General features: G+C 41.7%; 1 protein-coding gene across 31 annotated transcripts in view; it reads left to right on the top strand.

Moving 5' to 3' along the window:
- Positions 1-15,262, top strand: part of nedd4l (NEDD4 like E3 ubiquitin protein ligase) — a 121,479-nt gene that overhangs the window by 104,160 nt on the left and 2,057 nt on the right. For all 31 annotated transcript variants that reach the window (XM_090191686.1, XM_090191682.1, XM_090191676.1 and 28 more), the window contains 11 exons: positions 799-857; positions 2,330-2,395; positions 4,422-4,651; positions 6,620-6,741; positions 6,917-6,987; positions 8,269-8,438; positions 9,865-9,925; positions 10,252-10,311; positions 13,386-13,493; positions 14,662-14,758; positions 14,920-14,992. In XM_090191686.1, coding sequence (XP_090047812.1) covers positions 799-857; positions 2,330-2,395; positions 4,422-4,651; positions 6,620-6,741; positions 6,917-6,987; positions 8,269-8,438; positions 9,865-9,925; positions 10,252-10,311; positions 13,386-13,493; positions 14,662-14,758; positions 14,920-14,992 — 1,117 coding nt within the window. The remainder of the gene's footprint in view (positions 1-798; positions 858-2,329; positions 2,396-4,421; positions 4,652-6,619; positions 6,742-6,916; positions 6,988-8,268; positions 8,439-9,864; positions 9,926-10,251; positions 10,312-13,385; positions 13,494-14,661; positions 14,759-14,919; positions 14,993-15,262) is intronic.

The following is a 15,262-nucleotide window of genomic DNA, read 5'->3' as shown; positions in this document are numbered from 1 at the left end:
GGGCATGGAAAGCGCATGTTCTTAATGTTTTGTATGCTATATATAGATAGATTCAAATGTATTTGTTTTTGTGATGGAAAAACATTTTCAGTGTAAACTTAAATGTCTAGAACCAGATGTAAAATAGGTAGAGAAGATAATGGACTTATATATATATATATATATATATATATATATATATATATATATATATATATATATATTATAATATCATCTTTGAGAACTAACAATGACCAAAATTAAAGTGAGGGAGAATCAAAAATTCCCAAAAAATGAATTTAGCACTAATGATTTTGTTATGTTTGAGAAAAAGAACACAGCATTCGCCTTGATGTGTAGAAGAGCAGGACGTTGGCTTAAAAATGTCTCTACACCGCCAAGACGGGGGCCTCTACAGTCTTCCCATTGTCACGCCTCCCTGCCACTGCCCCCACATTAACCTCCTTTTGATACAGAAAAACCCTGGGTGTCACTGTAGACCTGTACAGTCTCTCTGTCTCTGTCTGTCTGTTCTCATAGATCAATACCTCTGAATCTTTGTCTCAAGTTACCTGCATTCATTATTCAAAGCTTCACAGTGTGCTCAATTTAACAAGCAGGATGTCAGCAGTCGATGTTGTGGCTGACTGACTCATTGAGTGAGTGATGGAATGGATTTCACAGATGAATCACAAATGACAACAAAACAAAAAAAATCTTTCTTTGAAGATTTTTTTTTTTCTGCTACAGCTTTATTTTAATGGTATATTACGGTATAAAGTATAACCATATTCCTGACTGTTATTTTGTCACCTTCAGACACCAAAGCCACTCAATGGGAGGATCCTCGTCTACAGAGTCCTGCTATCACAGGGCCTGTGAGTATCTCTGGTTAACTATGAGGCGAAGATATTGTCACCCACAGAGATCCTATTAAATTACTAGAGGGGCTATGTCCATTGTTTCACGGCAGATAGCGAGACTGCAGTCTGCACTGATCTGTCTAACTCAAACACTTATGGGATAGCTAAAAAAAAACAAGTTTGTTCAGCATATTGTAGCCAATGTTACCACAGTGAAATTGTCCACTGAACCCCCTTTCATTCTGAAGTCAGTTAATCTTACCAGAAAACGGTAAACCTGTAGCTAACATTGACAGGGGGCTTTCATGAGCAAATCATCACTACCATATTTTCCTTCTAGCTTAGGTGTTTTGTGGCGGTAGAATCGGTATTTATGAAAATCGAAATGTGCGTGAAAATTTGCTAGCTAGTGTCGGCTTGCTGAACCAGTCTCAAGTCAATCCAAATGAAACAAAAGGCAGGGAAGCTACCAACGCCAGTTCACACACTCAATGTGGAATACTCTCTCTAGCTAGCTAGCTAGCTAGTGTTGTGAAATTCTAGCTAATGCACAAATGGGTTTTCATGATGATGGCTATGCCATAAGTCCTCAATGTTCCAGAATGGGCTGAAAATGGCAGCCATATTGGTCAGGTATAAATTCAAAGCAGTCTAATTGGAATGGCAGCAGAGGCATAATCCTTATTTTACTTACGTAGTTAAATAAAAGTAAGGCATGTGATATATCAGACATTTTGTAATAGAATTATTGTCAACCTAAAATATTGTCATATAATCATGAATACAGTTTATATGGGTTTAATACACATTTTCTGTATAAATTTCCTCTAAAATATATGCTAACAGACCATAAATGTCTTAAGTTTTTGTTTTCTTGGAAAGCAGTGAGTACTATTATGATAAAATATCAGTACTTGCATTTACAACTTGTCTCATATCAACTGATTTCAGACAGTGTATGGCTGGCTGTGGATTGACTGCGTTGTTTAAATGGAATTTTAGCTTATTGTCATATTATCTATTAAAAAAAACTTAGTGCAGATAAATTCTTGAAATTCATCCTTTTACACTATCCTATCACAGCACTGGCAAACCATGGTTGACCAACTCCCTGACCAAAATGGCTGAACTTTAAGACATCATAAGAAGGTTCATGTCCATTCTAATGCCTAATTTATATGCTGTCACCATCATATACAGTATTGTACATGGCAAAGATACTGTATTTTACAACCAAGATAAGCCACCCTTTCTCTCTCTAGCATAGACAGGGCCTGTGAGTATGTGTGGTTTTCTATGAGCCAAATATACATTTACCATCATATACAGTATTGTGGTTTAACATAAGGCAAAGATACTGTCCCCATGAATGCCGTATACAGTATTGCACATTACAAAGATGCTACCTTTCATGACCAAGATAAGCCACTCTCTCTCTAGAATAGACCGTTATATTGACTAACTGCCACTTGTTTGTTCCATTGCAGGCTGTGCCATACTCTAGAGAATTCAAACAGAAATACGATTACTTCAGAAAGAAGTTGAAGAAACCGGTAAGAAATGTTACCTTGCTGCTCAACATTTTAGTGATTTTAGTGCATTTTAGTGCTCAACATTTTGTGTTACAAAGTGGGATTCAAATTGATATAATTGCAATGTTTGTTGTCATCAATCTACACAAAATGTCAAAGTATAATTTTTTATTTATTTTTAAAGATAATAATAATAAAAAAGTATAACTAAAATGTAGTCTTTATGTAAGTATTCAGACCCTTTGTTTAGGCAATCCTAAATTAGTTCAGGAGTAAAATGTGGCTTAACAAATCACACAAGTTACATGGATTCACTCTGTGTGAAATAATAGAGGTTGACATGATTTTTGAATAACTAACCCTTTCTCTGTCCCTCCCTACATACAACATCTGTAAGGTCCCTCAGTCAAGTATTGAATTTCAACTACAAAGACAGGGAGCTTTTTCGAAAGACTCATAAAGAATTGCAGGGATTGGTAGATGGGTGACACTAACACATCGGACATTGAAAATCTCTTTAAACACGGTCAAGTTAATCATTATTCTGTGGATTATGTATTAAACCCCTCAGACACATCAAAGATACAGTCATCATTCTGAACTGAGATGCAGGACAGGAATGAACCTGCTCAGGGATGTTACCAATATTTTAAAACAGCTACAGAGTTCAATGTCTGTGATGGGAGAAAACAACGGAGGTTGGATCAACAACATTGTAGTGACTCCAAAATAATGACTTAAATGACAGAATGAAAAGAAGAATACGAATTATACCGAATACAAATATTCCAGAACTTGCATCTTCTATGCAACAAGGCAAAAAAAACAACTAAATAATACACTTTTTGGCCTCAAAGCAAAACCTAATGTTTAAGCCAAATCCAACACCAGACATCACTGAGTAACTGCCTCCTCATTTTCAAGGATGGTGGTGGCTGCGTCATGGTATGGGTATGCTTGTCATCAGCAAACACTTGTTCAGGATAGAAAGAAATGGGATAGAGCTAAGCACAGGCAAAATCCTAGAGGAAAACCTGCTTCACAACAGAGACTGGGAAGGGAATTCACCTTTTCAGCAGGAGAATAACTTAAAACACAAGGCCAAAGAAGTTGCTTACCAAAAAGACCTTGAATGTTCCGGAGTGGCCAAGTTACAGTTTTGACTTAAATCGGATTGAAAATCTATGGGAAGAGTTAAACATTTCTGTCTAGCCATGATCCCCAACGTCTTGACAGAGCTTGAAGATTTTTTGAAAATAATAATAGGCAAATATTGTACAATCCAGGTGTTCAAAGTTCTTAGAGAATTACCCAGAAAGACAGCTGTTATTTGATGCCAAGAGTGATTCTAACGTGTATTGACTCAAGGAGCTGAGTACTGATGCAACGACTATATTTTGGTTATTTAATTTCTATTCATCTTCCACTTAGACATTAAGAGTATTTTGTGTAGATTGTTGACAAAAAAATAACAATTGAATCAATTTGAATCCCGCTGTGTAACACAATAACAATGTATGTGACGAAATCCAAAAGGTCTGAATACTTTTGCAAGGCTTTTGCAACACACTTCATTTCAGCGACTCTGAATTAATTGCTAATTAATTAGGCCCGCTTAATTCTTAATTAATTCACTGTAATTAAGTTGTCAAATGTGGCATGTTGTTTTACATTCAGTGCAAAAACACTTTACCTTACCTCACACATCCTAGTTAACATTAATCTGAAGAGAAATGAGTCTTTCTCTTTGTGTGTTCCCTGGTTAGAACCACTGAACGAGGCTTTTATCCCAAACGTTTGTGATATGAATAATCATCCATCCCCTGTACAGATAAATAATACTTAAGTAAACTCAACTTAAATAAACTGGAAAACTACGTTTTAGAGTAAACATGGATTTTTTGGGGGTTTGTATTTCCTTTTAGGAACACTGGATGTGTGTATGATGTAGAACACTGGATGTGTGTATGATGTAGAACACTGGATGTGTGTATGATGTAGAACACTGGATGTGTGTATGATGTATTTTCATCTATTGTGTCCCCAGGCGGACATCCCTAACAGGTTTGAGATGAAGCTGCACAGGACCAACATCTTTGAGGAGTCGTATCGCCGTATCATGTCTCTGAAGAGACCAGATATCCTGAAGGCCCGCCTCTGGATCGAGTTTGAGTCAGAGAAGGGGCTGGACTACGGAGGTGTGGCCAGGGAGTGGTTCTTCCTGTTGTCTAAGGAGATGTTCAACCCTTACTATGGACTCTTCGAATACTCAGCCACGTATGTATTGTCTCTATCATTGTCCACCACTTATAGCATCTTACAGAAGTACAAATGAAAATGTGCACATTTCTCGTTCGTTGGTGCAGTTTGGTAATGGTAGCTGAGGAAGAGACGAGTTCTGGGGTCTGCAGTGCACTTTACTGCTGCGCTTCCCAAACGTTTTCTATTCCAGGGACCACAAAATCCTCATCAAAAACTCTTGAGGACCAGAGACGCACAATTGGCCTAGCGTCGTCCGGGTTAGGGAAGGTTTGGCTGGTAGGGATGTCCTTGTCTCATCGCGCACCAGCGACTCCTGTGGGCGCAGTGCACGCTAACCAAGGTTGCCAGGTGCACGGTGTTTCCTCTGACACATTGGTGCGGCTGGCTTCCGGGTTGGATGCGCGCTGTGTTAAGAAGCAGTGCGGCTTGGTTGGGTTGTGTATCGGAGGACGCATGACTTTCAACCATCGTCTCTCCCGAGCCCGTACGGGAGTTGTAGCAATGAGACAAGATATTAACAATTGAATACCACGAAATTGGGGAGAAAAGGGGGTCAAAAATAAAATAAACTCCTGAGGACCACCATTTTGTGGAGTCACAGATATTTAAAAAAATATATATGTATTGACAGTCAAATTTGGTACATTTTTGCAGTATGTAACAAATGAAGGGCCTATTATTATTTACAGTTAGCACTGTGAAAAGTCATGTAAAATTGCTTATAATACCATTAATACTCCCAACTTATTCATTTTGGAAGGGAAAAAAGTCAATAAGAAAATACATGCAGTACCCCTGCGGACCACAGGAAACCACTGCTCTATTTCTAGAGAGGGTCATGAAAAGAGACACAGCCAATTTCCTGTTTTAAGGGCTCCCTCTTCCTCTCGTTCACTCTGGCTTCCTGACAATCAATGCTTTCCTCAGAAGAACCACATATAGACCATCTCCAGCCTTACATTCAGTGACATTTGACTCAAAAGGGAACATTTGTTTGCACATGTCTGTTTCTTTCTCCATTTTTTTTCTCTGACCATCTCAAACAAATCTTAATCCTGGCCTTAGGAAGTGACTTCAGACCGTTGACTTCTGTCCTGGGATGTAATCATTGATTTGATTGGTTAGATTAGATACCAGGTTCCTAAGATTAACACGGGTGGTCAGGGCTCCACAGTGCAAGCGTTTGTCACGTTAGTGAATAGTAATTGAGTTAGAAGTATGAGCTCATTTACAGCAAAATAAATGCTGCAGTAGCAGTTTTCAAAGTGTTTATGTCGATGTGTTGATATCTGGTAGCTAGTCACACAAAGAACTAGCTAGGAGTCAAATAATATAGGTTAGCCTGGCAGTGCGCACTGTGATTCAAGAGCTGAAGATGATACATTTTTAGAAGCACTGCACAAAGGTGTTAAAGTTGGTCTAATTTACTCAAATCTACTGAAGTGAGACTTTGTTCTTGTGTTTCTTGGCTATTTACATTGTTTTGTTTACAAGCTCGGGTTGTTTTTCAATGTTTTGAGTTTGCTTCAACTGCTAGCAACGACACATCTGCTGACGGCTACTGATCAGATTCTCTATCTCACATGCATACTGTCACTGACGACTCCCGAACCCACTTGTTGCCGTGGTAACCTCACGCCCTTAAAGGGGCAGCTGACATTTTTTTGTGTGTCATCTGTGATATTTTAGTTAAGACTCGTGTTGCACATTTTTTCTTGGGGGAAATTGAGTGATATACCACATCACTTCTTACGACTAATACATGTATTCTTTTAGAAACATCAAATGTTCATCCGGAGTTGTTTCTGGTTTAATAATGGAGGCAAAAAAAATTGGGCTGGTAAAAAAATCTTAGTGGATGGTAGATTTGAAGTCAGTTTCAGGCCCTGTTAGAAAACTTTATTGTCCCACATGTGGAAATTATTTTGGTCATGTGTGCCACATTTCATATCTGACCCCAGCCTCTCTCTCTTGTCTCTTCAGAGATAACTACACACTACAGATCAACCCTAACTCTGGGCTGTGTAACGAGGACCACCTCTCATACTTCAAGTTCATTGGTCGAGTGGCAGGGATGGCCGTGTTCCATGGGAAGCTATTGGACGGTAAGATCAGCTGCTCTTGTATATCAGAAGCTCTGGTATTTATACTAAATTGTTTTCCAACCATCACAAGGCCGCCGACAATAGAATAGACCTTTTTGATTGTCCATTTTGTAAATAAGTTTCGTATCTTTTGACCCCAGGTCTGATTGAACGTTGTCTTGTCTCCTCTCTTCAGGCTTCTTCATCCGACCATTCTACAAGATGATGCTCGGGAAGCAGATCACACTGAAAGACATGGAATCAGTGGTGAGGCCAAGGAATCATCTCACCATTAACATTACTTTCATTAGGTAGTTTAATCTCAGAGATTTAAAGTTCAGTGGTAGAAAAAGTACCCAATTATCATACTTGAGTTAAAGTAAAGATACCTTTTTATATAGAAAATGACTCAAGTAAAAGTGAGTCACCCAGTAAAATAATTAAAGTCAAAGTATTTGGTTTTAAATATACTTAAGTATCAAAAGTAAATGTAATTGCTCTAATATACTTAAATATAAAAAGTAGAGATCATTTAATTCCTTATATTAAGCAAACCAGACGGCACGATTTTCTTGTTTTTTGGTTTGTTATTGAAGGTAGCCAGGGTCACACTCCAACACTCAGACATCATTTACAAACGAAGCATTTGTGTTTAGTGAGTCCGCCAGATCAGAGGCAGTAGAGATGACCAGGGATGTTCTCTGTTTAGTGAGTCCTCCAGATCAGAGGCAGTAGAGATGACCAGGGATGTTCTCTGTTTAGTGAGTCCTCCAGATCAGAGGCAGTAGAGATGACCAGGGATGTTCTCTGTTTAGTGAGTCCTCCAGATCAGAGGCAGTAGAGATGACCTGGGATGTTCTCTGTTTAGTGAGTCCTCCAGATCAGAGGCAGTAGAGATGACCAGGGATGTTCTCTGTTTAGTGAGTCCTCCAGATCAGAGGCAGTAGGGATGACCAGGGATGTTCTGTTTAGTGAGTCCTCCAGATCAGAGGCAGTAGGGATGACCAGGGATGTTCTCTGTTTAGTGAGTCCTCCAGATCAGAGGCAGTAGAGATGACCAAGGATGTTCTCTGTTTAGTGAGTCCTCCAGATCAGAGGCAGTAGAGATGACCAGGGATGTTCTCTGTTTAGTGAGTCAGCCAGATCAGAGGTAGTAGGGATGACCAGGGTTGTTCTCTTGGTATGTGTGTGAATTATACAACTTTCCTGTCCTGCTAAGCATTCAAAATGTAACGAGTACTTTTGGGTGTCAGGGAAAATGTATGGAGTAAAAAGTACATTATTTTCTTTAGGAATGTAATGCAGTAAAAGTTGTCAAAATATCAGTAGTAAAGTATAGATACCCTCAAAAACTACTTAAGTAGAACTTTAAAGTATTGTTTTTTATACCACTGAATGAGTCAGGAGATTTAAAAAGTGTCTAGCCAGAAACAACAGCTTCATAAGCATACAAATTGAGTGGGCTCAGACTTCAATCCAGAAAACTAGTTTGACACACACACACACACTATGTAACGTCTTTGTTTCAACACCACGTTGACCTTGTAGGACAGTGAATACTACAACTCTCTGAAGTGGATCCTGGAGAATGATCCTACTGAGCTGGACCTGCGGTTCTGTATCGATGAGGATAACTTTGGACAGACGTATCAGGTGGATCTGAAGCCCAGTGGCGGGGACATGGTGGTGACCAACCACAACAAAATGGAATACATCGAGTAAGTTCACCTTTCGTCTTCAATCACTAACATTATTTTAGATTTTAATTTAGTTACTTCCCTTTGGAGTTTTTGTAATAATCTGATTCCAGACTCAATATTCAAGTTTATTTGTCATTTGTCGGTATTAACCCGTTATACTTGTACCTGTATACGGGTTGAAAATGTCAGATTTGGACACTGATAAGCCCCTAAATTGGAACGCAGTGGCTGTTACAGTAACATACGTCAGGGCTCAGGCTCTGTGCTTCAGTGCTCTGTGGATTTTGGCTGATAACCGTTCTGAACTTGAGCACCGCACACAACAAGAAGTTGCCCACATGCCTCCCTCTAATTGGGCAACTTTTGCAAAAGTTTTGTTGTCTGAGTGAGAGAAAAGCTGTAAATGAAGAGGACTCTGTATTTAGAAAGATGAGACATTGAGGATTCTAATAAATACTGCTTTGACGTCATACAAGCAACTCAAACACCTGTAAGTCCAAATGTGCACTTCACATTTCCATGTTAATATACAGTGTCAACGTTTATGATCACTGTTTGATATACAGTTAGAAGATGACATGGCGTCAGACCCTGGGTTGTTCTGAACAGAACGAGCCTCTGTCTTTTGTGAAGAAAATCGCAGAGGAACACACCTGAATGCACTCATGACTGAGTCAATCGAATTTATTTATAAAGCCCTTTTTAAATCAGCTGATGTCACAGTGCTGTACAGAAACCCAGCCGAAACCCCCAAACAGCAAGCAATGCAGGTGTAGAAGCACAGTGGCTAGGAAAAACTACCTAGAAAGGCCGGAACCTAGGAAGAAACCTAGAGAGGAAACAGGCTCTGAGGGGTGGCCAGTTCTCTTCTGGCTGTGCCGGGTAGAGATTATAACAGAACATGGCCAAGATGTTCAAACGTTCAGAGATGACCAGCAGGGTCAGATAATAATAATCACAGTGGTTGTAGAGGGTGCAACAGGTCAGCACCTTAGGAGTAAATGTCAGTTTGCTTTTCATCGTTTCAGATTTACAAATGTTTGACCTCTGTCATTGCCAACAAAGGGTATATAACAAAGTATTGAGAAAAACTTTTCTTATTGACCAAATACTTATTTTCCACCATCATTTGCAAATAAATTCATTAAAAATCCTACAATGTGATTTTCTGGATTTTTTAAATCTCATTTTGCCTGTCATAGTTGAAGTGTACCTATGATAAAAAAAAAAAAAAAAAAAAATTACAGGCCTCTCTCATCTTTTTAAGTGGGAGAACTTGCACAATTGGTGGCTGACTAAATACTTTTTTTGCCACACTGTAGGCCAATTCCCACAAGCATAAAGGGTTAAAAAATACATTGGCATTCTTTGTAGATATTGATTTGTCATAATATGATAGTACGCTATCTATGTTTGCACTACTAATTGCTCTGTTTTCTAACAGTCTTGTCATTCAGTGGAGGTTTGTGAACCGGGTCCAGAAACAGATGAATGCCTTCTTGGAGGTGAGTGTTGTTTTAACTGTTATGCGGTAGTACCTCTTGTTATTTGGTGACAGTGAAGCAAAATGATTTGTACCCAGACCAATAGGTCAACAGGCCTTGTTTTGAAGTGTAGAGAGACCATCTTTAGAAAGACGCTTCTGGAGGTTTTGAGGGTTATATTATAACCGTCGTACTGCAGATCAAAATCAGGTGGCTGGAAGTTTTTTCAGTTGAAAGTCTGTACCTGTAGCAACTGACGTTTGAGTGCATCTGGCATGTAATCCCTCCAATAGCTGTTCAACATTGTGATTTACGGATTTTATTTCCCCCGTATTTTCGTCCAACAGGGATTCACTGAACTCACTCTCATCGACCTCATCAAGATATTTGATGAAAACGAGCTTGAGGTACAGTATTATTGTTTGTTGTTGTTTTGCCATCTTTATAGTGTTGGGATTTACACTCATATGCTCTGTCACGTGATTCACTGTTAGTTCTCAAACATTTTTTTTAAAGCTAAGTTTGTCTGTGACTGTAGGCTAAGTTTCTGTCTGTCTGACTGTAGGCTAAGTTTCTGTCTGTCTGGCTGTAGGCCAAGTTTCTGTCTGTCTGACTGTAGGCCAAGTTTCTGTCTGTCTGACTGTAGGCCAAGTTTCTGTCTGTCTGACTGTAGGCCACGTTTCTGTCTGTCTGACTGTAGGCCACGTTTCTGTCTGTCTGACTGTAGGCCACGTTTCTGTCTGTCTGACTGTAGGCCACGTTTCTGTCTGTCTGACTGTAGGCCACGTTTCTGTCTGTCTGACTGTAGGCCACGTTTCTGTCTGTCTGACTGTAGGCCACGTTTCTGTCTGTCTGACTGTAGGCCACGTTTCTGTCTGTCTGACTGTAGGCCACGTTTCTGTCTGTCTGACTGTAGGCCACGTTTCTGTCTGTCTGACTGTAGGCCACGTTTCTGTCTGTCTGACTGTAGGCCAAGTTTCTGTCTGTCTGTCTGACTGTAGGCCACGTTTCTGTCTGTCTGACTGTAGGCCACGTTTCTGTCTGTCTGACTGTAGGCCACGTTTCTGTCTGTCTGACTGTAGGCCACGTTTCTGTCTGTCTGACTGTAGGCCAAGTTTCTGTCTGTCTGTCTGACTGTAGGCCAAGTTTCTGTCTGTCTGTCTGTCTGACTATAGGCCACGTTTCTGTCTGTCTGACTGTAGGCCACGTTTCTGTCTGTCTGACTGTAGGCCACGTTTCTGTCTGTCTGACTGTAGGCCACGTTTCTGTCTGTCTGTCTGTCTGACTATAGGCCACGTTTCTGTCTGTCTGTCTGACTGTAGGCCAAGTTTCTGTCTGTCTGTCTGTGACTATAGGCCACGTTTCTGTCTGTCTGACTGTAGGCCACGTTTCTGTCTGTCTGACTGTAGGCCACGTTTCTGTCTGTCTGACTGTAGGCCAAGTTTCTGTCTGTCTGTCTGTCTGACTGTAGGCCAAGTTTCTGTCTGGCTGGCTGTAGGCCAAGTTTCTGTCTGGCTGACTGTAGGCCAAGTTTCTGTCTGTCTTGACTGTAGGCCAAGTTTCTGTCTGTCTTGACTGTAGGATCGTTCCACCTTAAACACAAGAAAGGCTTTTTTGACACCGACCATCTCAAATTGTTCTGATAAGTTAAACATTATTTTGTTGAAATATAATTTGATCTCTGAGAATCTAAGCTATTTGATTGCACCCAAATTGGCCATTTCAATTTATAAATGGATTCATATAATATTCAATAAATATAATACCCAACATTTGATTTGCACAAAAACCTCTTAACAATGATTAAGATGGCCTCCCGGGTGGCGCAGTGGTTAAGGGCGCTGTACTGCAGCGCCAGCTGTGCCATCAGAGACTCTGGGTTCGCGCCCAGGCTCTGTCGTAACCGGCCGCGATCGGGAGGTCCGTGGGGCGACGCACAATTGGCCTAGCGTCGTCCGGGTTAGGGAGGGTTTGGCCGGTAGGGATGTCCTTGTCTCATCACGCACCAGCGACTCCTGTGGCGGGCCGGGCGCAGTGCGTGCTAGTCAAGGTTGCCAGGTGCACGTTGTTTCCTCCGACACATTGGTTAGCTTCCGGGTTGGATGCGTGTTAAGAAGCAGTGCAGCTTGGTTGGGTTGTGTATCGGAGGACACATGACTTTCAACTTTCGTCTCTCCCGGGCCCGTATGGGAGTTGTAGCGATGAGACAAGATAGTACCTACTAACAATTGGATACCACGAAATTGGGGAGAAAAAGGGGTAAAAATGTAAAATATATATTTTTTAAAATCTCTTAACAACGCCTTCCACCCAACAGCCAGTATCAGGTTTCTATGTTTGACAAGTAGTACGAGCCTGTGGCTTGGAGTATTGTTTATTTGTACTGTCATTTATTTTCTGTGAATTTGGTGATGGTTTTTGGGGTGGGGTGGGCTTAGTGTGTGGTTTGGGGGGTCCGTGGGTGGCATTTGCTCATTTATTTTGGATGTCTCATATCTTAATTATTGTTAAGAATACGTTTTTTTTTGTGCAAAACAGATGTTGGGTATTTATTGAATATTATATGAATCCTATCAATTGAAGTGGACAATTTGGGTTCAATCAATTAGCTACATTTCTTCAGAGTTCAAATCGTCTTTCAACTAAATGATGTTGCAGGAATGTTTATCGTATTTGTTTCTAACTGCAGAAACCATTTCAGAACAATCTGAGACTGTGGGAGTCACCGGCTGCTGAAATAACATGGGAATGACCCTGTAGGCTATGTGTCTGTAGACTAAGGGAACCATGGGTTTCTCTGTCTCTGTTGTCTAAGGGCCCCTGTGTTTCTCTGTTGTCTAAGGCCCCTGTGTTTCTCTGTTGTCTAAGGGCCCCTGTGTTTCTCTGTTGTCTAAGGGCCCCTGTGTTTCTCTGTTGTCTAAGGGCCCCTGTGTTTCTCTGTTGTCTAAGGGCCCCTGTGTTTCTCTGTTGTCTAAGGCCCCTGTGTTTCTCTGTTGTCTAAGGCCCCTGTGTTTCTCTGTTGTCTAAGGGCCCCTGTGTTTCTCTGTTTTCTAAGGCCCCTGTGTTTCTCTGTTGTCTAAGGGCCCCTGTGTTTCTCTGTTGTCTAAGGCCCCTGTGTTTCTCTGTTGTCTAAGGGCCCCTGTGTTTCTCTGTTGTCTAAGGGCCCCTGTGTTTCTCTGTCTAAGGGCTCCTGTGTTTCTCTGTTGTCTAAAGGCCCCTGTGTTTCTCTGTTGTCTAAGGGCCCCTGTGTTTCTCTGTTGTCTAAGGGCCCCTGTGTTTCTCTGTTGTCTAAGGCCCCTGTGTTTCTCTGTTGTCTAAGGGCCCCTGTGTTTGGATGTTTAGAAACCCAGAATGATGATGATTCTTAATAACTAACCCATGTTCTCTAGAAAAGAGTGATCAACAACAGTATTCTGAGTGCTGTCATTTCTGTATGTGAGTGATAGTGATCTTTTATATTGGTGTTGTGTGTTTTCCCTAGCTGTTGATGTGTGGTCTGGGTGACGTGGATGTGAATGACTGGCGACAACACACCGTCTACAAGAACGGTTACTGCCCCAACCACCCAGTTATACAGTGGTTCTGGAAGGTAAGACAGGCCTCTCTCTCGCTCGCACTCTCTCGCTCGCACTCTCGCTCGCACTTTCGCTCTCTCTTCCTCTCGCTCTCTTCCTCTCGCTCTCTCTCGCTCTCTCTCTTTCTCTCGCTCTCTCTCTTTCTCTCGCTCTCTCTCTTCCTCTCGCTCTCTCTCTTCCTCTCGCTCTCGCTCTTCCTCTCGCTCTCTCTTCCTCTCTCTCTCACTCTCTCTTCCTCTCTCTCTCGCTCTTTCTCTTCCTCTCTCTCTCGCTCTTTCTCTTCCTCTCTCTCGTTCTTCCTCTCTCTCTCTCTCTCTCTCTCTCTCGTTCTTCCTCCCTCTCTCTCTCTCTCTCTCTCTCGTTCTTCCTCCCTCTCTCTCTCTCTCTCTCTCTCTCTCTCTCTCTCTCTCTCTCTCTCTCTCTCTCTCTCTCTCTCTCTCTCGCACTCTCTCGCACTCTCTCGCACTCTCTCGCACTCTCTCACTCACACACCTACCTATGTTTAGCCCAGCAATGTGTGTGAAAGGTTACCATCCATCCTAATGAAACATTATCTGTGTGAGTGGGTTAATATCCAGCATGTATCATCCAGTGGACACGGTAGTCAATTATTTTTTGGGCCAAAACCTGCGTAGTGTTTGAAGATCAAAGTCTGTCTGGTTTAAACTGGTCATGTTTTCTCTGATAAAAGACTAGGTCAGAGTAGTACTTGGCCTGGTTATCAGCCCTGTCACTCTATCTGGGTCCACCAGCACTTTTAACATACACACACACCACACACACCACGCATACACACACACCACCCACCACACACACCACCCACCACACCCACCACACACACACACACCACACACCACACACACACACCACACACGCACCACACACACACACACACAGTGATACAGAACAGAGGAGCACCCCCCCCCCCAGGCCAGATGATCTGATTCAGAGGACTGGTTTAAACAGATTCTGTCCTGTACAGTGTCATGTGCCCCAGCCCAGAGTCCTTTTGGGATATTGTTTTGCTCGTTAGCTTCAGACACATGTTTGTCTCATTAGAAGTGGAAGGACCTACACCTGGACTGAGTCACCTCAGTGAAACCTATAACCCACCCGAGGGGATAAATGTCTGTCCAGTTCCAACATGCTAATGTGTTTAGTCCCATGTGTCCCACTCTGCAGGCTGTCCTGCTGATGGATGCTGAGAAGAGGATCCGTCTGCTTCAGTTTGTCACCGGGACATCCAGAGTCCCTATGAACGGCTTCGCTGAGCTCTATGGTGAGAGATTGCAACTGTTTGGTCACAGTAGGCTAGGATGTTTATTAATAGGGCTGTGTCGTAACCAGAAGCCCATTAGTACACTTCTCTGTGTTCCGGCCATAGCTGCACTGGTACTGTGTGTTTTAGTACCACTTCTGTCTTCTCCCATGTCGTGTCAGGTTCCAATGGGCCTCAGCTGTTCACCATTGAGCAGTGGGGAACGCCTGATAAGCTGCCCAGAGCACACACCTGGTACGTATTGATCTTACAGTTTGCCTGCCCTCTTCCCTCTGACAAGTTCATTGAAGTAGTGAACATGACATTTGTGAAACGTGAAAATCTCACATTGTACAGTACATTCCGAAAGTATTCAGACCCCTTGACTTTTTCCACATTTTGTTACATTACAGCCTTATTCTAAAATGTATGCAAAAATGTGTTTCCCCTCATCAATCTACACACAATACCCCATAATGACAAAGAGAAAACAGGTTTTTAGCATTTTTTGCAAATGAATTAAAT

Source organism: Oncorhynchus mykiss, chromosome 12, assembly GCF_057628025.1.
Source record: "Oncorhynchus mykiss isolate SJ-2025 chromosome 12, ASM5762802v1, whole genome shotgun sequence".
In the NCBI taxonomy this organism is placed as follows: Eukaryota; Metazoa; Chordata; class Actinopteri; order Salmoniformes; family Salmonidae; genus Oncorhynchus; species Oncorhynchus mykiss.
This window is presented reverse-complemented; position numbering and strand designations above follow the sequence as displayed.